The 25,691-nt window shown below is 42.7% G+C and overlaps 2 protein-coding genes across 2 annotated transcripts in view; both read right to left on the reverse strand.

Moving 5' to 3' along the window:
- Window positions 1-54: 54 nt before the first annotated feature.
- On the reverse strand, window positions 55-5,731 carry LOC107189562 (carboxypeptidase B-like). Its single transcript, XM_015578121.1, has 9 exons — window positions 5,541-5,731; window positions 4,921-5,253; window positions 4,744-4,843; window positions 4,544-4,649; window positions 3,843-4,004; window positions 2,475-2,688; window positions 1,659-1,889; window positions 1,122-1,306; window positions 55-230 (listed from the first exon to the last, which is right to left on the reverse strand). Exons 1-9 carry the CDS (start codon window positions 5,729-5,731, stop codon window positions 55-57), a joined length of 1,698 nt encoding a protein of 565 aa, XP_015433607.1.
- Window positions 5,732-9,621: 3,890 nt separating this feature from the next.
- LOC107189578 (tensin-3) overlaps window positions 9,622-25,691 on the reverse strand; it is a 170,601-nt gene continuing 154,531 nt past the window's right edge. Inside the window, exons 11-22 of the mRNA XM_015578139.1 lie at window positions 22,679-22,962; window positions 21,385-21,992; window positions 16,398-16,611; window positions 15,953-16,147; window positions 14,486-15,079; window positions 13,404-13,759; window positions 12,908-12,997; window positions 11,879-11,987; window positions 11,497-11,680; window positions 10,698-11,063; window positions 9,957-10,239; window positions 9,622-9,781 (exon numbers count right to left, since the gene is read on the reverse strand). Of these exons, the coding sequence (XP_015433625.1) occupies window positions 9,622-9,781; window positions 9,957-10,239; window positions 10,698-11,063; window positions 11,497-11,680; window positions 11,879-11,987; window positions 12,908-12,997; window positions 13,404-13,759; window positions 14,486-15,079; window positions 15,953-16,147; window positions 16,398-16,611; window positions 21,385-21,992; window positions 22,679-22,962 (3,443 nt within the window). The remainder of the gene's footprint in view (window positions 9,782-9,956; window positions 10,240-10,697; window positions 11,064-11,496; window positions 11,681-11,878; window positions 11,988-12,907; window positions 12,998-13,403; window positions 13,760-14,485; window positions 15,080-15,952; window positions 16,148-16,397; window positions 16,612-21,384; window positions 21,993-22,678; window positions 22,963-25,691) is intronic.

The following is a 25,691-nucleotide window of genomic DNA, read 5'->3' on the forward strand; positions in this document are numbered from 1 at the left end:
ACTTTTGTTTCTATTCGCATGGAAATATTTATAATCAAGTTTTTTGAATAATTTTCACGTGTTGCAAGTGACTAGTCGAGCGATCGTTCTTATTCCGGCCCAAATTTCGCGAGCCGTGGGCATGATCTGCGTCGCTGGAAGTAGAAATCCGTAAGTTCCACGATCTCGAAGCTCCAAGGTGTACGCGTATTTTATTCCAGCTACACCTTTCGCCCAATCATCAGAAGCCCCTGGAATCAATTTGCCTTTAATTACATTAATAATAATGTTTCTTATATTAATATCATATATAACGAATAAATATGCAGCTTGATATCGATCTAAAAACGAGGCCCGTGTTAGAGACCTTTGGCCCAATGTTACAATTATCTCTTACTCTTCAAATAGATCAAGAATCGACAATATTCTCCAATTCTTTTCAACTGTTATACCAGTTTCGAGATAGAAATCTCAACTTTTGTTCTACTATCTTGTGCCTTATCTTTTAATATACTGGCGTACTTTCCGATAATTATTGGCCAAGTGGACGAATTGATTTGATTGACGCAGGATGATGGATTAATCACCGTTAAACCTTGGATTTTAACTACTTCTGTGACATGTAAATGTATGAAACGCAATAAAATGAGGATTACAATGTTCACTAATAAAAATATTGTTCGATTTCTGGCATTACGAAACATTTAATCGAAGAAAAATATTTCTGTTTCTTTGAAGATTAATTAATAGAAATATGAATTTTTTCATAAAAATCCGTTCTCTGATCGTAAACTTCTGTTTACCAAATCCAACATAAATTACGTAGATTAGTATAAAAAATTTAATTCAGTAATAAATCTGATTTTCCATTAATCTAAAGTGATTGTTAATCTAATAAATGATCTAGAATTTCTTTCGTTTGGCATTTTATCAAATCAGGTACGATCTGATAAAATCACGTTCTCAAAAATCAATCACCAATACGTCTAATTAGCACGTGACCAATTATCGGTTTAATTAACCGCAGAGAAATGGCACGATTTGTATTCAATCAGATAACCGTATGTTATCAAACAAACCGTGTAAGTCGCTCGCTCCTACTTACTACCTATTCGACCTGACAGACATGTTTGTTATCGTACCAGAAGTGGGATAAAGCAAGTCAGACGATGGACCAAGCTGATAATCGGTGCCGTGTATCTTCGCAATCGCGTTTATCGCTTTTTTCGCGACGTTCGCCAGCTCCGAATAGTCCGAGGGCTTCGAGTACGTGTATCCCCACGGGACCAGCCACATTTGCGAGTAAGAGTGCAGCGTCAAGTACATTCTGAAAGTATCGTTTCGACACGTCAAACGTTAACGGAGCTCCTTCGACATGGCTCAGGGGCACCTTTTCGAGATTTCGAAAATATAGTTAATTTTCGACGAGTGCAAGAAGGTTCCTCGGCACTGATCATGAAATATTTCATAAATTAATGGCTATATGCGGTTGAAACAAATACCATTGACTTATGAATTTCAAGTTCTATCACTGTATTAAACTTGATTAAAAAGTCAGTGTTATACTTCGGGAACGCTTCTTGTCAGTGCTGAAGAACCTTCGAATACTCATCGAGGATTTACTGTATTTAATTTAAGTGTCAAAAATTCAATCGAATTATTTACTTCGACCTATTTACCGAATATTTTGTTTGTTCGCCAGAATATAGTCAGCCATCGCTTTGGTTTCCGGCTCGGAGAACGGGTGAGGACCAGCGTAAGTTTCGTGACAGGGATCGGAGCTTGCTCCACCCTCGTCCAACTCGCCCCAATGGTAGCCGAAGTTCCTGTTCGGATCGACACCCTCGCAGTTCCCCCAGAACCACTTCGCGTAATGGTTCACAAACTGCAGGAGGCTGGAATGTAAGTACCTATATGTATAGAGGATCATCGAAGTGTCGATCATAATTTGATGGAGGTACTAAATTGAGAAGCTTATTTGTTTTAAATATCAAGATGACATTAAGTTTTTTCAAGGTCAATGAATCTTTTTTTAACCCCTTGCCTTACAAAATCGAGTCAAACACGTGATAACGATTTTAAACTGAATTTAGTAAACATGTATATTATTCGTTTTCTTTCGCTGGTAATAACATTTAAAGTTTCGAATAAATGTAACAGTTGCCATAAAAATAGAATTCCTTTGTGTCCTTTAATGCCACGTTGCTGTCACTGGAAGGACGAATTCAGCGACCTATAACATGATGGTATTAAAAAAAGGCGCATTGACTTTGAAAAAACTCGAGGTTACTTCGATATGTCAAAAAAATAAGATATAAAGAAATTAAATTGTCCCTTAGAATGCTCCATATTTCTTATACTTCTTTTACTCGTCGAGTCACCCTGTATTTTAAATAAATACAGAAATTCGTCCCTGAAGAAGTTAAGAAGCGTTTGTGTGCCAATACTTTCATTAGTCTTTCTAGTTTTGTCAAATTTTGGGGACGACACCGTACCGACTGTCGTCCTGATTCTCCCCATGATTGCTCCTGGTTTTCCTCCACAGTCGATCTCCCGTGTGAGTGAACTCGTAGCCGTCCGGGTTCGCGACTGGCAGGATCATCCAGTCCGAATTGTCCAGCAGTTTCGCGTAGCTGGCGTTCCTCTCGACCAACTGGCTCGCGATGTAGGTCGCCACGGCAGAACCGATCCATTCGCGTGCGTGCATACCTGACGAATCGCGACGACAATTTCAGAAAAAGAAAAGAAAAAAACAACACGTGGTTAACGGTACAGAAATTTTGTTTCGGAGAACCCAAAGCGAGTCCCCTTCATCTCGATAATAATTCGACGGATGGAGAAACACTTTGAAATTTTTATATAGATCGGATGGAATCTAGAATCTCATATAACGTGGATCCAAGATGTGTTCTCCATAGAGATGAGTTTCTAGTATCTAGGCTTGTGTTAGAAGAGTATTTTGCATATGATTTCACAGGTTCAAAAAGGTAAACGACACAGTTATTCGGTCTTTGAGTTTTATCGACCAATCAAACCATTTTATCTCCATTGATACGCACAGATATAAATTCTGATGCAACTTTTATTAGCCTTGCACGCGACGAACGTCCTATTTGTGAATCAAAATGTACCTCGCCACTGATTGTTTTCGTCGACGCTAATTGCAAGGTACGATACGCATAAATTCAATTCCTGTGTACATTTACAACTGTCATAATTTACACGAATAGATGAAACTTTCTTAAAATTTCAAGATGTATTCAAAACAAATGTATTATCGATAATGTTTGAGAAAGTTGAAGTATGACAAAAAATTACCGAGTTCCTTCAGGTATCTTCATATTATCGCGAAGATTATATTAGTAATTATACGTTTCACTTTAAAGATAAGAATACATCACGACTAAACAATTGAAGAATTGTATCACCCCTTGTTGATAAAATTTTTGCGCAGTATTATCGTTAACAAGTGCTGAAATATTCTTCAAAGCGAATGTACCTGTGTCCTAATAGCAAAGCGAGTCTTTCAATGGGTTCAAAAGTGTTTTCAACGGAAAACCAGTTTTAGTTCCTGCACAGCCGCGTGTCACTCGACGAGAAAACGTTTTATTATGCATAGACTCTCTAGGACGTAAATCAACGGGACGCCAGCGAGAATAATAAAGATCAGGATCTCATGTCAAATACGAGAATACTCTAGTTTTAGGGTTCGTTACATTTCTCCTCTAGCCTGAGCAAGTAGACACGAAACGAGCGAATACGTCGAGCACGTACCACGAGTCTCTCTATTTTTCATGCGTTTCTCACTGGTAACCGGGTAAGTGTTTATACAAAGGAATTATTATGGAAGATCTAGGACTCACCAGCGTCTATCCAGATCGCAGGTTTTGGTTCGCCGTCCTTGTTGGGACCGGTCGAGATTTTCACCATCTTGATGGGCTGCCCTTCGTAGCTGTGACCTATCGTTATCAGTTCCACCAATTTGGAGTACCTGAAAGCTAAATATTCCAGGTACCCGACGATATCTGAAAAAAATGGTCGTAAAGCTGATGGTCAGGGAAATATTCGTAGGTTCTTACGAAAGGAGACAGTTACCTGGGGCACCACATGACGATGCCTATTAAGTTACATTCCGAAAAATAAAGTTTTCGACTAGGGCTTTCGCAGAGTAATTATTAGACAGCGGATGTTTATGCATTTATAACGTTCCCTGACTTGCAAAATAAAGATTTCGATAAAATTTAATATTATTTATGCATTATTATTAACATATTAAAACACATAGTATCGAAATGAAATTTCTGTGTAATTTTGTTATTTCTATATTAGTCACCGAAAATGCAAAAAGTCCAGTTATTATATGTAGCACAAAATTATGGCGGATATGCTCATCTGTCTTAATAAAGGTGATGTATTAAATAAAATTGAAAGAAATACTTCTACCCTATTTTTTAGTACGATATTACATCTCACATGGAATCGATAGACATCTTACATACATTCTGTAGAAACTTTTTAATAGAATATCTAGGAGAAATGTTGACGAGTAAGAGAAAATAATTACCTCCGTATCGATGATACCTCTTCCAGGTCATGCCGTGGCCCTGACTGGTAACGAGGTCCTCGCGTTGCTCTTTCGACATCTTCGGATTCTGATAGGCTATGATTTTCTGTGAGAAAGCACACATTATATGAGAAATCAAAGTGCTAAATATTATCTGACCTCGGTCCAGTAGTTATTATGTTCTCTATTCGTATATCTACCTGAAGATCTGGTATCAGTAGCTTAAAATCGATCCCTCTGTCCTTAAGAAAGGTCTTGAGATCTGAAATCAGGTCTGGAGCGACGAGCACGTCCGTTGATCTGAAACGTCAACACTTTCTTATTGGTGTACCGTTAATTAATCAAGAACAATTTCTAGACTGTGACGAACAACGTACTTGTTATAAGCTGGCTGCGTCCAGAACCTGATGTCGTCCGGTTCAGCGTCTCTGAGTTCTTTTAATTCGTTCGCTTGACTCGTTGAACTCGGAAATAGTCTGATCAGTTGATAATTCTTGTAGCTAACTCTTGAGGATCGTGACTTCGAATTTTTCTCCGGGCCAATGATGCTGGTCATGATGGAACCGATGCCGTTAGCCACTGCGGAAAACATCGACTCGACGATATCGACGAAAGAAAATCCTCTCCCCTCATTCCCAAAAAACGATGCTCTAGATCTCGCTGCGAAATTATCCGTTTCATTGTAGCCGGTGTTTTCCTCATCCACGTATCTATAATCACAAATGTTTCACTATTATCTTGAACACTCGAGAATTCAGATTTCCACTTTAAAAATCCTTAAACACTGATTCCCTAAATATACAAGCCTCACCTTGGACACTTGAGAACTCAGTATTCCACTTTAAAAATCCTTAAACACTGATTCCCACAATTTAATGTACGAAATCTCTATAATTCCATTGTTAAGAAAATCTTCAGAAGACCAAAACTATCCTACCGATTCACTCTACGCTTTACCTGCACCAAAGGCAAACTAACGCTCCCTAATACAACCAACCTATTTATCCCTCGTCCTTCCTCGAAGGACCAATCACCTTCGGACTTCCTGTCCAAGGACGAGCAGTTACGTCCTTCGTGCACGGAAAATTCGAAATCGTGGCGCTGCGGTCGTGCCACGATCGAATTCGACGAAAGGATGATCGAGTAAGCGAACGCGAGGCACAGGATCGACGAGACGTCGTGAGCCATGGTCCGCCTGAATCAGGCCAGGATATATGCGATCGTCTCGGGGTCCTCTTGTTGACTGTTCATACGGTCCGTGACCGGAACCAGTCTCGGGACTTGTTGCTCGTAAGCGTATGCGAAAAACGACAGTTTTACTGGTCTGCCCCACGAGGCCCGGCTTACGGGATTTCTGTGTGGTATTTAGTACTCGAGGTCCCACCTCGATCTCGAGGCCTAACGCGTAGGGAATCGATGGATTAGTTTATTAGAACATCATACTATGTGCATACTGGAATAGAATGTATCTATAAATGAATGTATATATGTAAAATTTAATATACAAAATGCAATAAAATGAAGACTAATAAAGCTTAATGGTATTTATATATTAATATCGGCATAATAAGACATCTATACTAGTAGAGAAAATAAATTTCTATCCCATTTTCATATTCATAAATGAGTGTCTAAAATTGACGCAGTCTAGTAATAATAAAGAAAAATCATATGAATGTATACCTTTATCCGTAATTTTTGTTTCAGTCATTCACATATCTAAAATATCCAAAGTTTACAGATCAAACTCCACTTTTTTAATTTTTTCAAATTCTTGTACCAAAGCAGCTTGATTGATAATAGTTTATCGCACAGATTTGATAAATTATTTATGAAACTACATCTATTCTGAATTTATCTGTTACAAATATACAAATGGAAGGCAAGATATAATAACGAATAAAACAAGAACATGTAAAAAGTAACATTAATAAAATGTCCATTAACGATGCATTTAGAATAAATTGTCTTGTAGTTAAGTGAAAAAATATTACAGAAAATTACATTGCATGTTAGGTCTATTCTTATAGACATATAAGAATCATATATTCTATATTTTCTCTCGTCTGTGCTATTACTTACCGTGCATCACGTCCGTCCGATTCCGACGCTTCATTCAGAACGAATGGAAAAACTATTGGTCGCGACAGGAGCCCAACGAAAATCATACAATTTTCTGGTTACTCTCCGTTTCGATAGGTAAAATGTATTTCGTGCTGCATGACACGCGGCTTCTGAACGAACGCAAGAAAACATCCTCGCGATCTATCTGTCCTACTTTCCATTGTACAAGCAAGATTCTCCGGGGTACAAATATTTCAAAAAAGTTTTGATCCAATTCTGTTTTACTCAGAAGTATCTAGAACATTGGACCATGTAGGGCACTTTTTTTCAACGTTAATATACTTCAATTGTGTCAAATATTGTGAGGAAATAATTGATATGATCTTTCCCGGTTTATTGTCCCTATTATTATATATTTTACTGCAAAAGCCCAAAAATTGGTAAATCCTAAATTGGTAAAAGCCCGAAATGGAAGCGTTTACAAGCATTTTTCGGACTTTTCTCATCTTGCTATGGGAAATGCTAGGATTTACCGATAAAACCTAGGATCAATAAATTTTCGAGGTTTTGCAGTAATATATGTTTATTTCAATTATTTTCATATTGCAGAGGGCTTTCTTTTTCTCCTATAATTTTTCTTCTATTTGATAAACTACTATCTCTCTACTGGCTAATTCGATCACTTCGTAAACATAACAAATTCTTCGTCGTAATGGAATCGACGCGTCGAGGATAAAATGAAACCGTTCCCCCCGATTACGCTTCGAATATGGTTTTATTATTGTTTACAACTATAAGAGACACACCGTTCCGGCATGCAACGATACAATTATTGCGTGAACGTACGTAATAATAGAGCGTAAATAAGTAATAATCGATAATTATTATAATGACTGATGTTAAATTAATAATTACTCTGTTAGTCAGGTTTTTCTCCACGTGTACGAAAATGATACGTATAAAGACGAGACAACGATCCGTGATCGTTTCGAAAAGAACAGAGAGAGAGAGAGAGAGTGAGAGGGAGACAGGGAAGAAAGATCGGCTCGCCACCCGTCCTTCTAACTCATCGAATTTCTTCTTTTGTCCGAGTTATACACATCGAATTTTGACTAGCACAGTGTTGTCTGACGAAAGTTCCAATCTCCTCTTGTTCCACTTCGATCGAATAATCGAGAACAATGGGGAAGGAGAGGAAACGTGGAAGGCACCGATCGATCCTCCCCTCGACATCCAAGATAAACAAGAAATACGAAGAGAAAGAAGACGAAAAAACAGCTGCGACGTCGAGGACACGATGATCCCATTCATCGTGGATCCTCTCGTGGCGCGGTATTGTCGTAATTACATGTTAACAATTGTTTCGTAATAATTGACTGATCGTTGTCGTCCCCGGCGCAGGGACGCTTCCTTCGTCGGTCGGCCATTTTGGAGAACGAAGGACGTCGCTCGCGAGGACGAGTAAAATGGCAAGAACCTACGGGTGAGGGGGGGAAAGTGGGGGCCTCATCAAACGAAATGACGTATATGTATGTATTCTATGTCTGAATGAGTGTATGTACGTGTGTATTATGTGATGTTTCGTTTCGATACGCTACTCCTCTTCGAGTATCGTTTACATATATTGTTCCGTCTCGTTGACGCCGTCCGAGTCGATTTCGATTCTCCTCGTCCTCCACGTAGCTTTATAATTTCACCGTCAATTCCGTTCGATCCAGAGAACGTGGCTGGTTACAGGCACAGGCACGCACACCACGTTCTCGTTAACCAAGGCGTTTAATTTCCTGCTCGCTTTTATTTACAAGTTTATTTATAAACGTCACGACACCATATCCGCACCGATATCACTTCCGAGGTCGGCTCCACGCGACGACGTAACACATCATCGATAAACATTACTCGAGAGTCCCGAAGTATAACGTGGGTATTATTTTGTTAACGTAACATGGATTCTTTCAACTATCGTTTCCCATAGCTGCGGGCATGCGTATTACGCGAGTACGCTAGAGATGATACATTTCGTTTTTGTTTTTTCTTTTTCACTTAGCATTCATCTTCGTTCGATTCGTACGTACTCGCTTTCGAATGCTGTTTACGAGCACGGTCGGTACTCAACTATGGCTACCAGCTATCGGTACGTTCGCGTGCATATCGTTCGTGTAATAGTTTCGTGTTCGGAAGCGAAGTGTGACGTTCCGGTATTCTTTAACATACCTTATTATTCGACCTGAAATTAGTTTGGTGGCAGTTATCTCTGTCTAGCAATTCATTCTGAATTACGATAAAAGATTTTGTAAATTCAATAAATATATTATTACTGAGAACGGAATAACTGTCCGATGTATACATTGATAAATATGTTAATAGAAAAATTCGTAGAAAGTTACAATGTTTAAATAATATAAATTTTCAGTAGTCTAGACTATTTTAGAATATAAGCATTAGGAATCTTTTTTCGTTACAATGTCTGGTATTGTGACCGATCATTCGAAATATCGCGTGCAATAGGATGACATTCGTGATTTTACGAGAGTACCTGAAAAGTGAACTTTCTATTTAGAATTCACTTGGAACGATCAATTGAACACGTCGAACACCGCACCGTCACATTTCGTCCCAAATATATTTTATATTACTCTACTATTCCCTAAGGTAATTACCAACAGTAACGATCTTCCTTAACAACATTCTCTGTCTCAAGCGTGTGTAACGCAAGGATGGAATCGAATTTCTTTCGTATATATCTCGTCTCGAGCGTCCTCATTGCTAGAGGACTCGATCCCTACCGATAATTGCTACTGTATTGTTTAGAACACGTTCAATCCCTCTACTGACACGATTCTACGTTTCATTGAAATGCAACGAGGACTGATTTAACGTTATGACGCCTCGAGTTGTTTTACACCCGCGGTCGAAACGATTCCGCGATCCTTTCGGCTGTCGTCTGAGCTGATACAATTGAACACGTTTTTTTTTCGGGAAGCTCAGAGACCAGGGGAACACGGAGGGATGATTTAGACGATGTTGGCCTTGGATAGGGAGCTGCCCATCATGACTTTGTTGACGAAATTCACGATCGCCGTGGCCGGTTGCTCTGGCTCCAATTCGGCGAAAACGTGACACTGATTATCCGTCTTGTGGGCTGGTTTTCTTGCCACGAAACCGAAGCATCGACTGAAATTATACGGTTACTTTTGCAACACTCGGTTCATTTTTACAGTAGAATAATTTGTTTCTTCGTGCTAAAAGCCGTAGCAATGTTTCGTTCGAATTGCAACTAGATACATTAGTTAGACAGTCTAATAATTATCGATCGGTGATTAATTTTTCCCGAAATCGCAAGACTTACTGAGCGCTAACTGGTCGTCCCGTGTCCTCGTTGGACGAGTCCCAGGTGCGTTCCTCGGTGTCTAGGCCGCAGTAGCTAATATTATTGGTCGGATAATGCCTGCGGAAGAAAAGCTTCCTCGCGTTATCCGTCAGCGTGATCCCCTGCGAGGAGACCTTGAAGTGAACGATGGTCGCGGTGGGCAATGGTTTCTGATCGAACATGGTCGTGACCGCTTTCTTGATGGCCTGGGGCCCGGTCAGGGATTCCGTGTCAATGGTGAACAGGTAGAGAACGTTGCAGGCTGAAATCAATATCATGGAAACTCGGTCAATAACCGATATTTACCAATAATTGGATTAACCCCTTGCCTTACGATTTATTTGACGACTGTACTGTCAAGCATTTTTTTTTAGGAATTTTATTCTTAGGGCAAGTGTATTACTTACTCTAAATCTTAAATATTAATACGAATGAAACAGAATTTCACTTCGACTCAAAGAAAACTAAAGGTGTAATATAATGAATTTTCTTTCTGCTTTATTTATTCAGAATCAAAATAATTTTGTGTCATGGCTACTTATACCAATACCAGTCATTTTGACTGGTACTTCTCAAAGTGGAAAAGTATCCTATAATCAGTTTACCGAACCCGAAATCGTTTATTAGATATTTAGATAGATTTATCGATGTTTTGTTATGAAATTTTATCACAGGCCACGTCTTATCTGGCGTCACAACATAAATTCAGAATTCACTTACCTGCACCCTGTACAAGCCACTGCTGCGCGCTATTAGCACCAGGTGAGTCGAGAGCCCTGGCAGCAGCTTCTGGCTCGGGTAGCAACAGCTGGCAAGGCAGAGCCATCGCCATTAAGCTGTGCTGGTAAACCAATGCCGACAGAGAACTGAAAACAGGCTCATTCGCGCATCCCTTTAGCCTGACGCCTCTAGATGTTGGCTCGATCAAGAAATGCCTGACCAGCTCACTGGATGGATCTCTTGGGCTGCTCGGCGCACCTGGTGGCGGGGTTGCTACCTTCAAGGCGAGTCCGAACGCTCCTGGAAAGGAGTTGCTGTCTCGAACGACGAACGTACCTGGCGCTGCATCCTTCAGCATCGAGATTGCTGAAAAACATTTCGTTTGTTGCTAGAAAAATTATTCTTCTGTGCCAGGAATTATAATGGAGCATAGTTGTTGCTACAATATTTTAATGAACAATGTAAAATGACCCTATACTTTCAATTAGCCCATATTTAGACTCTAGGCTGTTAGAAAAATTATTCTTCTCTGCCAGGAATTATAATCGAGCATAGTTGTTGCTACAATATTTTAATGAACAATGTAAAATGACCCTATACTTTCCACTAGCCCATATTTAGACCCTAGACAGTATTTCGATCACCACATCTATTTAATCAAGATGGTAAGAGCACTCCACTGAATCGAATGACGGAAACCTAGAGTGGTCTGTGACGAATATTTTTCTTTTCAAACAATACAGTGGTATCGAACGTGTTAAAGAACGTTTTGTACGAAACAGTTAGTCGAGACACTCACCTTGCTCCCGAGATATGTTTGGCTTGTACCAGATCCTGCTGGTGTCGCGGACAAATTTAACATTGGCATCGGCCACTTCCTGAGGCTCGGTGTTCGAGTGAACGCTCGACCGTCTCGAGCCGTAATACTGAACCTGAGGAGACGACTGACCGCCGCTGTTTATGGATGTGTACGACGCGGCGCTCTAAAAGTTCGACAGAACCGATAAATTTTTATTTTAAAACCGTCTCGAATTTGCATAATCACTACGCGCTCCAAATTACAAATAATTGAATCTCATATCCCGTAACTACCGTCCGTTTTTTTTTTTCCTTTTTTTTTTCGATCCTCGAGAGACCAGTTCACCGGTTAATTTCGTTAAATATTTCATGCATATGCGTACCTTGGGACTTTGGGCGAATTCGATGTGAGTCGGTGTACCGGGGCTGCGTGTGATGGTTTGCGACTGCGACATCGTCGACTCGTTTATCGGAGATACAGATCGGTCCTTGCTACAAGGAAACGATCGCACATATCGTTATAAGGTACGTATCGTGGCGGGAGATCGTTTTTCCGTGCAGTCAGCGGCGTTCTGTGTTCGTGTGTGGTGTGTGTTTGTCAGGTGAAGTTCGTGCAAAGTGGGCTGTACACTCGCCGTGAGAAAGAAACATCGGAAACGTGATATATACAAGAGACGAGAGAAAGATCGAGGAAACGTAGAGAGAAATATTGACAGGGAAAATACAGAAAGAAAGAGAGAGAATAAATGAGATCGAGCGAATAAACATTTTTTCGCCTAATTACGGTGTGACATTTCATACATATATGTACACAAATCATCGACGAGAATATATATGTATTTGAAATTTTGTTAATTATATTGAAACCTTATCTTTCTTTTTGGACATTTCGTTCAGAGCTTTCTGTTCTCTTCGGATTGATGATGCGGACGAGTAATGCTTTTCGAGATGGTATTACACGATGCAAAAAAAAGCTCGAGCTTTTTGGTTAGTTCGACAGGTGCAATACACACACACACACACACACACACACGACGAATGCATGTGGGTCTCGAGTGTCCTCGTTTTAATATCTTAACATTGCTGCAAACTGGTGCAACTGCATCGATCATTTTCCACGGAGGTTTCCATATTCTTTCGAAATATTCATCATTGAATTTGTATTCTGGGAACAACGAAATACCAATTTCGCGTGTATGCGGCGTAATTGGTTTCCTGGTACGATGCAGTTGCAATTCAAAGTGTACCAATACACACAGACACACGGTTAGTGGCGACGACATTAAACATTCACGAGGCATCCGCGTGATCGACAGCGTTTCTGTGATCCGCGTTCGATCGGTCATGCCCGTCGTTCGGAAAACGAAAAATTCGTGAATTTCAGCTTGCTCACGATGATACACATATATTACCTATAGTCGAACGACGCCGATTGGTTAGTGAGCGGCCATCGTTTGTTATGCGTTTGTTTAAGTGGCCCGCTTGCCGGGAAACTCAAGCGTCTAGAATCACGAATATCAATCTGCGTCATAATCGTCGCCTATTCGGCAGTGCTCGACGAAATATTAAATATTCTTATAGAATTCGACGACAGGTAAAACGCGATACCCGATGACATGTTCACGAGTCGTGAGGTCAGAAAGTACAATTAATTTATAATACTCATAAAATCACTATAATCTTCGCCTTACTGTCAATCAATTAATTTATAGTGTAGTTTTTCTTTGAAATTTTCATGATCTATTCAGAATAGATATTTTTTGTCTTCGTGTCTAAATCAAGGTGTAAATCACACCGTGAAGGTAAGTGTCAGGGAACTCAAACGTTATTGACGGCTTAAACCGGGGTGGGCAGGGGGGGGGATAAAACACATTAACAATTACTCAAGAACAACAAAGCGTTGCTTACCTCTGTGTTGTCGGACTCTTGGGTGGAAGCCCCGATTCCTTCGAGACGTCTCTTCGTTCCTCGATGTAGATCGTTCGTTCGCTGGCGTAGTTCCCGACGTTGTTGTTGTTGTTCCCGCCTGTCTCAATGTTGTTCACGTTGTTGTTGTTGTTATTGTTGTTCGCGTTGTAGCCAGAGTTCGAGGTGATGTAAGCGCGATCGGAGGCGAACGTCACCGTTGGCGACGAGTTGTTGACGTACGGGGTCCGTGGATGCACCGGAAACGCCGGTGTCTGGGGCCTCGAGGCGCCACCGACCACGGCGCTTCCGGGACTGACGCTCCTCTCGGTCCACGATGACACCGTGTCATTGTGCGACTGTGAATATACATCGATCTTTTATCGTCACGCGCCTATCTCGCTAAAATTTCTTGAAAAAGTAAAACACTGCACGCTTCTAATTTGTGTGGTCAGGCAAAGCAGTGACAAGCAACCTTGGAATGTCTATTGAAATGTACAAACCTGATACTTGAAAGAAATGTGCACAGGGAATCGTCAGTAGGTTCACCCACTTTTTTAAAATATCAATAATCATGAACCTCTGTTTGTATTAATAATAAAGACGATCGATTTTAACATGTAATGTTAACGATATCAAAATGGATTCAACAAACATAAATATTATTCGTTTTCTTTGAGTTAAAGTGAAATACTAGTTTGCTGATATTAACGTTCAACTTATAGAGTAAATGTAAAATTGCGATAAATACAAGAATTCCTTTTGTTTCTGGAGAACTATTGACAATAAATTAATTGTCAAAACTCAGACATCAAGAAAATCATAGGGCAAGGGGTTAAGGGTTAAAGATCTCAGCTCTAACCGAGCTAATCCCACCCTTTTTTTAACATCTTACAATTTCACCTGTGAACAAAATTAAACCTAGCACTTCAATAACGCGATAAAAATGCAACAGCAGTTATTGGATCCTCTAACCTACCCACATTCCCTGTGCAGAGAAGCTGAATGCCACTAAAAAACACACTATCGCAAGTGTAACGACAAGTAAGGATTCCATGGGATGGGGCTTCATAGCCGGGACAAACCTGGGTGCAATTCTGCCATGCTTTGGGCGACTGGTTAGGGGAGCAATTAGTGCTGTTAGCAACGTTGCTGCTCGAGGTGGTCGTGGTCGGTTGGCTGACGTTCGCGGGATGATCGTTCTCGGTCTTGTTAGTCACGGATGGAGATCGAACGGGCGAAATGTCGGCCAGTGACTGAATCAGGCTCACGAGAGGGTTAATGGTCGTCTGAGCTGTAGATTGCTGGTCAACTACAGTCAGCAATCCGGCGTCCATGTGGTCTGCGATCCTGTCGTTGTTGGCCACTCTGGTGCAGCTCTGATATAATCGGTTTCGCGACTCCGGTCGTGTATTTCGACCTGGAATCGAGGCGTATTCTTGCAGGATCGTTTGCTTCTGCTGCTCCACGTGATTCCCCATATTGTTGTTCACGGCCAGTTGCTGCTGTTGCTGCCGATGCTCGCGCAAGAAAGCGTCCGCCCGGGCAAAACTGTCGCTCCGCGACTCCGGCCGCGGTGGTTGCGGTTTCTCCGTGTTAATAAACGTTGCCTGTTGCTGCATTGATAATCCTAAGGGTTGGGCGGCGGCTAAGCTTGAGCGGGGGGATGTCGGAGGGCTCTGAAAAGCAAGCGAAGCGCTGTTCATGCTAAAGGGAGCTACGGCTTGGTAAACCTTCTAAGTGCTGCCAGCGTGTTTTGCGTGGGCCTGATTTTTTATTAATCGTATTAATCTCGTTTTTATGGTGTATGTACAAGATTTAAACTCGTGGATTTTAGTTGGAATACCTTCAAGTGGAAATCGCAAAAAATTCTCATACTAGGTAATTACTGGGAAGAGGGAAGTTTCATGAAGAAATGAGACGAAAGTTTGTCAAGAATGAAGGCTGGTTACGCGAACGGTATAAATTATTCAGAAATATGTTTCCCCCTCGAGTAAATACCTATCGAGAGACACCGGGGACAGCAGCTGGTCGAAAAGGATGGCAAGTAGAAAGGGTTTAAGCTGCACTCCTATAACTACGCGATCGTTCCTGCGGTCTACAGTCTAAGGGGGACTGTTTCTTGCTGTTTAGGATCTAACTGTGGGGGCATAACCATAAAATACGGCGGGCAAAGGAGTCGCTTTTACAGTCGCTGTCTATGAGGGGGACTAAATTGTAGCGTTCGTGCGCTGCCGCTTTCTCATCGGCGCATGCCGGAATCGATCGGTTGTGCCGCCGTTTCGAATTTATTATCCGTATTACCAACGATCATTTTAAGTAGTCCGATGCTTCGGGGTTACACCGATCCCTCCCTTCGCTGGTAATCACTCGTTGCATTTCCAGCTGTTCGTAACGACTTAATAAATGTTCGTTGTAACGATCTGTGCCTTTGTTACTTTAAAGAACGATAAAACATTTTCCGTTTCTCGAAACGATCGATTCCAGCGAGACTAACAACCAAAGACTAAAGTTTTCTGGGTTTTTCTTTTCGGTGGTTTGAGACCACTTACCTGGCTGTCGCCGTATTTGCGGTATTCGTAGGCACGTTTCACCGACATGAAGGGACGTTCGTTCACGCTTTCCGCTCGTGGTCTTCCTAGTGTACCGGTTGTTCCGGCGGTACCGTTGTACTTCCGGCTGCTAGATCGTTGCGGAAGCAGAGGACTGGCTGGCGCCGAGGTGTACGGAAGTGGCCTCGACTGAGTCTATGTACATATATAAATTCGTAATTTCTTTGTTACATCCACAGACTCTTATAATATACTAGACTGCTACTTTTCCTTATATAAAATGTCTTCAAACAGTATAATCAAGATCAAGTGTGACCTTGCAAATTCCACAATTGTATGAGAGTAGATTTAAATAATCAAACAACTACGATTAGTGCAATAATGTATCGAAGTTGACGTCACTTGTAACATTAATTAAAATCAATTTTTTGGAAAAATTTCTCACCTGTCCGGAAATAGAATGCGGTGTCCACGTCTCGTCGTCGTCATCCAGAACCGCCGAATCGCTCGCGTATCCATCGTGCCTCAGCCTTCCTCTTTGCAAGCTTCTCAGCTCGCCGATCACACGGTTTCCGGTCTCCTGTCGCCATAGTTTGCCTGGGTTTCTTTCATCCCTTCTCGCAGCGAGCTTCAACTGCTGCTGCCTCAGCCAGGATAATCTGCCAACAGCAGCGAGGGAGGCAACGTGAAACTTTGCGTGCGTCGGAACTTTCACGATCCCCATAACTTATGCCACCCATGATAGGCACAAACTATATAATATCGAGCGTATGCTAAGAAGTTCACTTGAGACTTCAAATTTATTACAATTAGAATAATCGTTCGAGTCACTATATTCGTTTCCAGTATAAAGTCTCGGAATTGTAAAAGGAGGCTTAAACAATTTACCACTGCTTCTGTAAATAGATTCTTTCTATTACCTTTAAGAATGTCTCTGCAAGATTTCCGATCTTACTCGATAACCATTCTACAGGGTGATACAAAAAGAGCGTTCATAGCTACCAATGGCCAATTACTCTAAAAGAACCCTTCATTTTGTATAATCCTGTATACATATAAGTCTCAAGAGAAACTTGGACTATGCATCGTGCAAGTTCCACGTTGCAGGGCCTCTCCTCGAACTGGTACAAAGATCCACCGTGCAGCAAGAAGGTAGGACGTAATCGACAAAGGATTCCCCTATCATCCGTCCACCGATAAGCATCGCCTGTCCCCGCGTGGAGCAGCTGTTTTCATTCCGTACACACGGAGTTCTCGCTTTCGCGTTCTAACACCGACTCGAGTTACCAACCAGATGAAAATACGAGAAGCCACTTTCACGTGGGGTGGCATTGGGGGGAGGGGGCAGAAGAACACGAGACGCGCGCGAGTCGTGTAACAAAGCCTCGTTAGAACAGCAACAAACCGGCCCGTCACGGTTACCAGTCGGAAGAGGGCCCAGAATCAGGACCTCCTACCGCGATAGATCCCGGATAATTGCATCCTGATCGACGAGGTCGCTTCGGGCCATCGGTTCCCCCCCCCCTCCCTACGATCCCTCATTCCACGGCACTGCAATAAATGGACCGCTATTCTCGTTCGTTTCTGTTTTTTTTTTTATTCACCAGGATCGAAATTTATACTTTGGCCTACCAGAATATGGAGCCACACCCTGGCGAGCCCCGGGAGGATCGTAAAACGTAATGGCGTTGCGGATGATGCGTTTACTCTATGCAACGCAGTTTCTCGCGTGTGGGCCGGTTATTGCGTTAGCTGGCCGAGGGAAATTAATCCGTTCGTTCTGGGGAAACGAGCTTATTGATTATTAAACGTATGACTGTCGAGGAAAAGGACGTGTGATAAAGTGGAACTGATTAAAGAAGCAAAGGATGATATTCATGGGACAGAATATTTTCGAGGAATATATATATAAGGGTGATACAAAAGGGGATTCATTACTTCTGGGGTTGATAGTATTTGCCAAATGATGAAAAAAGGTCTGAATAAACATGGGTCGACAAATTTATGTTTTCAGAGTTACAATTTCTTGTTTCGGTTATCATGTCTTCTTTTTCTGGTCACTAAAGGTTCTTTATTATTTTTCTTAATTTCTTACCATTTTCTTCAGTACGATCAATTTTTTATAACTTTGAGTATATTAATCATGTGTAGTAGGACTTTTTTTGATCATTTGGCGAGTACTATCTACCGTAGAAATTATGAACCCTATTTTTTGCATCACTCTGTATAATTGACGTTAAACAATTGAGTAATAATTGTATAAATACAAATTGTGATTTTGTTAAAAGTTGAAGACGTAAGAATTCTTATCCAAAGAGAGGTGCGCGTTCAACGAGTCTGTTAACCATTCACCACGAAGAGAAGTACGTCGAACCCCAGGATAACCGGCGTCGTCGTAAAGTACGAGCAGTTTTGTGTATCGGTTGACCAGGCCCCTTTCGAAAGCCGTGAAAATAAACGTCGACCCTGTGGCCGGCTCGCGAAACCACGGGTTTCGTCCCGGATATTTATGAAAAACTGCGGCCGCCACGGTGGAGAAACAGGCGACGTTTATGGTCGAGGAGCTCGACAGACGTTTGGCAGGTCTGCTTTCTCACCGGCAAAGAAGTTCTCCTTTCGGGGCTTCACCGTTCCCGTTCCTTGTCTCGAGGACTTGGTTTTCAGGTTCTCCGACCGCCGTTATGGCCCTTCTACGGGAGCCGTTTCCACGGAAAACAATCGTTGAAAATGCCGAACGTTTACCGTAATTTCAGGGAAACCGCAAGGCACCGCCTTTTCGGAATTTCGAGAAACTATCCAGACTGCAGAAGGCGATGGCAGTAAAACTATCCGAACTGATCGAATAAATCGTCAAACTGAAAGAATCAAACGTTTCCAGAGTCTACCAATGATTGGTCCAGCCACCTGACACAGATTCTCTGTATTTTTATGGACCTAAGATGGAACTTTGAAATTGGAAGAGCTTTGTTAGAGTCTTCTTGGGTCTATAGGTCCGTATGATTCACAGGAACATCTCCGAAAGGAGGTCCTCCTCGTAGGAATTCGAGGAATTTCCACAATAAAGAACGAAGGAAAAAGTGTTTCCAAGACAGACAGAGAGAGTAGTCACCTATTTCTGGGCTGGGCTCGCCCTCTGACATAATTATAAATATAGAACAGACGAGACGCGCTAAAACGGCCGAAGTCCGCCCCCGTCCCTTTCCCGCGCGCTGGGTTCATTCTTCGTCTTCTTTATAATTCTCCGTCGTTCTCAGTGTATCCCTTTCCACTGGCAATTTTTCCGTTCCTCGCGCGGCATCCCCGCGAGTAGTCCCGAGGAACGGCACTCGACTGCGGAAGTCATTCGAAGTAGAAACGGGAGCACAAAAGCGGCTCGTAAACCCTCCTACAATTTTCCACCGCGGGAGATCGTATTTCCGTCGTCCTTTCCGGACCACTTTCTGCGGGCTTTAGCTGTTGTATTATTCTGGAAAAAAGGTCTCCTTCTTCGGCCCAGTGCTCGGTGAAAATTCACCGTCGACGGGTGGAAAATGTGCTCCCTGAACGGTGAACGCTATCTTCCCGCTACGTTTGTCCAACGGTATACTGGATTCGGGAGATTTGTCTGACGGATGTGGTGCATCCAGAATGTTAACAGTCGAGAAACCAGATGTAAAGCTTGAGAAAGTTAAATCTCGGATTCTTCTTAGTGGCAATCCTAATCTTCGATTTCTCAGGTTCTAGAGTCACTAAGGATACCCTAAGACTTGGGATAGCCTCAGTATTTTAGGCTCAGGAAGTCTTTGGAATCCAGAATCATACCTTTTAAATGTTAGAATCTGCGCGAGCTTCCTTGACCTACAGCCCTTGATCCCTAACCTGGTCTACCCGCCCATAGGTCTCTGCATCCCCAAACCTCCATACCATAAGCATCCAGAATCTCCAAGAATCTTCCCAGGTCTCTACATCCTCAAATCCCCAAACTCTATGATCCCCACATCACCAAGAATCTCGAGTCTTCTGTCCCCCAGATATCTACTCCCCCAAACACCAAGATCTCCAAACTCCAAGATCCCCAAATCACCAAGAATCTCGAGTCTTCTGTCCCCTAGATCTCTACTTCCCCAAACTCCAAGATCCCTAAATCACCAAGAATCTCGAGTTTTCTATCCCCTAGATCTCTGCTTCTCCAAACCCCTAGACCTCCAAAAGTATCTAACCCCAATAATTTTCGTTCCTCATCGCCGCAGCGCATCGGGATGACAGGCACTCGCGTCGACATCTCGACTGGTAACAGTATCCATCCGCAAACCGCGAGCCTCGTATTTCATAAGACGACTTTTCTCTTTTCCACTTGCCCCGGTCGAACGACAATGACTCACGACGGACGACCGCATTGGCCATTCGCGGCAGAAACGCGCGGCGAGTGCCGTAATCGCGTCCCCCGTATGGGTAGACAATTTATTAATTGTCCCTCGCCTGGCTTGCCACCTCTCGATCTTTTCCACGGTGATCCGCGTCGAGCCTTCAGGGGGATCTTTTGCGGCGCCCGATTCGGTGGACCGTTGCGACACGATCGTGGCCAACCGATCGTCTGGAGGCTCTGCCAGCCGAAACGACCCGCTCTCACCATACACACGATTTCCACGGTTGGCGGCGCACCACCGTGAAAACTCGCCTAATCTCTCATTTCACAATAAGCGGCCGTGCCGTTCGCGACATATATCGAGCGTGATGAAACGCTGTTCCGCCGGACGACGCGCGCCACTCGAGTGTATTATTAGACCGGAGTCTGAGCATTTAATTACGGGATTTGTTACACTGGGCGAAGTTGACGATCGCGCTGCCGTGGAACCATGCCAGAAAAAGGGTCTCCGTAATCAGTCTGAGAGGTATAAATATATAAGAGTGGACGGAAGCGCCACGGATTCGCTGGGAATAATGGACCGCCATTAATCGGTCCTAGACGTGAGTCAGCCGACGTTTGGGCGCTTTTTCGCGGACAGTAAACGACGAGAATGATACTCCCCGGTCGTTCCGCGGAGATTTAACCCCTCTCGAAACTGAGGATCGCTGGCTAATGTGGCTATTAACGATCTGACGACCGGAAGCTTGTTGGATGGAAGATATTATCCAGGAAAATTTCTGTCGAATTAAGGTATCTCCTTCCACGCTTCTATGAATCTTTACCTTAATGTGTCGTCCGAATGATTTATCTTTTAGGTTATCGAAAGTATGGACTTTGGATTGGAGGGTGTCCAAACTATAGTACATTTAAACTATATTCCCATTTCATCCTCTACTCATTGGGGCACCTAATTGTAATAGGGTACGATAGTTAAAGTCTCAAGTTTCCTAAATATTCAATCTACGGGACGAAACTCGATCGAGGATCTAATCCCTGTTGCCTTGAAAATTTCAGAAATAGGTACCTAACGGAAACTATCACTTACCCGTCGACATAGTCCGAGCTTGTCTTCACCGGCCCATTAGCGAACTCCGGCGGCGGATCGGGCGTGTTCGGGCTCAAAGGACTAATGGGTCGCCTCGAGTTCTCCCCCAGGATGTCCTCAAAGTCCACCACAGGCGCGGCGCCCCTAACGGAAGCCTTCCTGACCAAAGACGGCGACGAGAGTTTTTGGTGTTTGATCATGTCCGTGGTCGCCCCGTACGAGAACGGTTGGCTGGTCTGTCTGGCGTGATAGGGGATGTCCTCGTCGATAAAATCGATATTCCCAGCCGGTGAGAAGGACTCCGTGTTGTGCTTTCTGTACGACTCAGTCGTAGACTCCATTTTTCGATCAGGCGACACACGGTAATCGAACTCTTCGCGACGATGCTCGATCTTGGCCGGTTCTCTGTACTCGTTCTTCAGGGTGCTGTAGCTGCTGCTCGAGTTGTACGGTGGACTGGACTCTTTCCAGCCTCTGTACGAGTCCTTCAGAGTGGAATACGTAGATGGAGAATTGCTCGTGTGACTGCTGTAGCTACGAGTTTCCTGGATGTACATCTTATCGCTTCTGTCTGCTCTGTAGTCCTCTGACGGAGGATCCGGCATCGACTGGGCAGAAAAAGAGAATATACTGTTTTGCATCCTCTTTGGACTAATGAATATTTCTTAGGATAAGAAAGAATGGCATGTTTCTATTCGAGGATTCTTCTAATAAGGGAAGGCATGGAAGGGTCCCCCTTCGATTTTTATGAAACTTTGTATGTCTATTAAGCAGTCAAAAATAAGGGACACGTATTTTTTTTTATCGGCTGAGACGCGACTTTAAGGGGTGAAACCACCCATCTCGACTCGAAAGTACTATCTCGAAAACCAGAGGAGATACATCTAAACGTCTAATGAACGAGGTTTGCGGTTTTTTATGTAGAATAATATGGTGCTAAGAAATTGTCCAAAATATAAGTTGTTTAAAAAAAAAATCTCACATCGAAATTTCAAGGGGTGGTTCCATCCCTTAAAGTCGCGTCTCAGGCGATAAAAGAAAATACGTATCCCTTAATTTTGACTGCTTAACAGACATACGAAGTTTCGTTAAAATCGGAGGGAGACACTTCCGTGCTTTCCCTTGTAAGTTAGAATTGCATCATGATTGGATTGCGGTTAATGTGTGTATGTTTCATTGTAGGATTCTATGCTTGATAATTAAATTATTTACTACTATTTTATTACTGCTTTGATAGTGGAGAGACTTCTGTTCCGTGGGTAATGAGTTTATATGAAAGGATTGAAGCACCTACCTCGACAGTAAGCATCATATCATGAAGGAGTTTATCAAGATCACCATGAGCCTGGTTGTCGGGCTCTGGCTCGGGCGGGCTTGGTCGCTGCGGTGGAGCACTGCTGATGCCACTGTCCATGGAAACTGTCAATGGCGAACCACGGGCACCACCGGCAGCACCCTGGTGAACCACAGCGTACAGGGATCCATCTATGGGACCGCAGGTGTAATCCAATCCACGAGGTGACGTCTGAACGGAGGAGCTCGATGGTGGCGGCGGTGATAATGGTGTTTCCCGTCCTTCTGAAAGATTTCACGATTAGATTAAGCGTCTTACTCAACAACACAAACTAGTATAATCATTCATAACATCCATACTCTTTCACTTGCTTCTCTAGACACCTTTTGTATATGGTGCTGTCATAATAATTATGATATATCGGTGAAAGGTAAGTCGTATTCAGGTCTATTTTAATTATCTTTAAGGATTGAATGTTTATAATAAATTATATGTTCATAAATTTTTTCAGTAGCAACCTACAGAAGAATTTAAGTCTAATGACAATACGGTTCATGGCAGGGACTAAAACTGGTATGATTTTGATACCGATATTATGCCAGTAAAGGTATACCGAAACAGATATATTACCGAAAACCGAAATAAATATCGGTATTTGTTCGGTTTTTCTATTGTATCAATCAAGTGCCTGTTACTCATTTCCAATCGAAAGATTGCCCAGTTAAACAGGTGAAATATGTGAATTAACCCTAGGTGTCTCCTAATCGAACACGTCAGAAGTGCGGAAAGTTTGTCCCAACGTAGATTCGCGCAATTTCCCCGGTAGCGTCGTGGAACAAAGAGTCTCGTTAGCAGGGAACAATCGCCTGTAAATCGTTGACCGATGAAACTCCAACGCGACTAATTGCAACGGAGGAAGGTTAAGAACCGTAGCCGATCTATATATCGTCCTTCCTCGTTCGACCACGTCGCGGCAATTTAACGCTAATCCCTGTCGTTCGTGTCACGCTTGAATAATTCACGTGCTAGTCGCTGACGTAATCCGTGCGGTAGGTTATCCATAGTGTCGAGGTCGAGGAAAGTCGAAGTTCACGCCTAGGTAGGAAAAAGAGTCCACCTCGACGACGACACGGAATCGTGCCTTCTCTCTCTCGATCTCCAGAGATCCACGTCACGTAACGCCCGCCTCGCCTTAAGGAACGCGATTCCCGGAACGTCCCCTGGCGACCGCTAAAATATATCTTCGCCTGGGAGTTCGTGATGGTAATGCTAACGGCGGATCCAGCAGCGCGAACAGGGAAAAATGTCTCACGATTGTCATCGCGGTGGCGACTTCTTCTCCAAGTGGCCCGCTGGAATAATCGATCGAAGTCGAATGCTGGCTTTACGAGCCACCGATGAATCGAAAATGACGACGAGTACGTGAGACCTTTTGAGGGAGATTGATCTTGCAGAAAGAAGAAGCTATTCCGATCTCAATTCTAGCTTGCGAATGGATACTGAGAAAGCATTTATAAAATCGAAAAATTGTGTTTAAATCGACTGCTTTGAACGTTTCTTTTATTTTTTAATATTATAAGAAAAAGAATTTTTTATTTAGTCCTAGGGCTGTTACGAATATTCGAATATTCGAATAGCAGTAGAATTCGAATTTGATATTCGAATCAATCAAAGTTCTCAAATTATGCGAATCCACGAATTTTGGAAGTATTCGAAATATTCCGATTATTCAAAGTTTTCGAATATTCGAAATGATCGAATTTTGGATTGTAATGAATATTGTTTCACGGATTATCGTGACATTATTTTCATATTGGCCTTTACAATTATTTCTTTTTCAAACGCCTAATCTGTATTTTCGTCAGAAAATTTCTGTTATTCGAATAGGTCGAACTATTCGAATTATTTTATTAAAGTCTCGAAGTATATCATAGAAGATTCAGTATTTCTCCGAATTTTCTATGCGTCCGATCCGATTAAGATAATATAGAATTCAAGACAAAAAGAGGGTGCAAAACAGTCTGGAAGGAAAGTGCACCGAGCAAGAGTGGGTTTAAAGAACGCTGGCACTCGTGGACACGCCATTAGCCTCAAGTGGGCGGCCTCCCTCGCCGATGGTTTCCTCGCTCTATGAGAACCCCCTTTATGCGAAACCGTATCTCGCGGATGTTCACGCGGGGTTTTTGTTGCAAAATTCGCTCCGCTGGTCCAACCATTTCGCGGAACCTGGTCCCTTTTGTGCGGCCGGAATAACAAGAACAGCAAAGGTGGTTTCTGTTATCGGTGGAGGCAGTCGGAGTGCTCGTGGCTTTTTTTGGTAAGAGAAAACGCGAAGACGTGGGCTCGGCGGAGAACGATTAAGAATTCAAATTACCCGCTAGTTTAAGATTCCAAGGCAGTGGTCGCTTTGCCTTGATCGTGTCGCTCTTGTAGGATGTTTGCTTCGGTCGCGCAAATAGAATTACTCGAGGGTCATATAAATTGCTACCAGTATTCTGATAAAATAAAAGAGTTTCAACAATATCCTGAAAGCCTTTCATTAATTTTTAAACACACTCTTTCCGAAATCTCAGTTAACTGTTTGGGATTCCACCAATGACCGAGTACAATTCCTTGAATAGAAATGTCTGACCAAAGGATGCCATTGTCCACTTAAACCATATATCTCCAGCACTTGAACTATCGCGGAACTGAAACGTTCCCACATCTTTCAAGAATGTCTAAACGGCCACTATTAGATCCAATTGCGAGAAAGTGGAGCAAACGGTTCGCCAATAAAAACCGAAGAAATTTCACGGACACCATGCAGAGTCAGCATGTGTGTCGGTGATCCCAGGTTGAATTGAATTTCCGCTATCTTCGCCGGCTCATCGCGGCAGGTATAAATCATTTTTATTCAGCTGTTCCTCGATCATATTCGCGGGCCCAGAGGCAGCATCTCCGTCAATGACGGCTAATCTCGCCTCTGCCGGCAGATGGAACGCATTTAACACCCGCCCGCCACGCAAACACA

This window comes from Dufourea novaeangliae, unplaced genomic scaffold (genome assembly GCF_001272555.1).
Source record: "Dufourea novaeangliae isolate 0120121106 unplaced genomic scaffold, ASM127255v1 scaffold169, whole genome shotgun sequence".
NCBI classification, from domain to species: Eukaryota; Metazoa; Arthropoda; class Insecta; order Hymenoptera; family Halictidae; genus Dufourea; species Dufourea novaeangliae.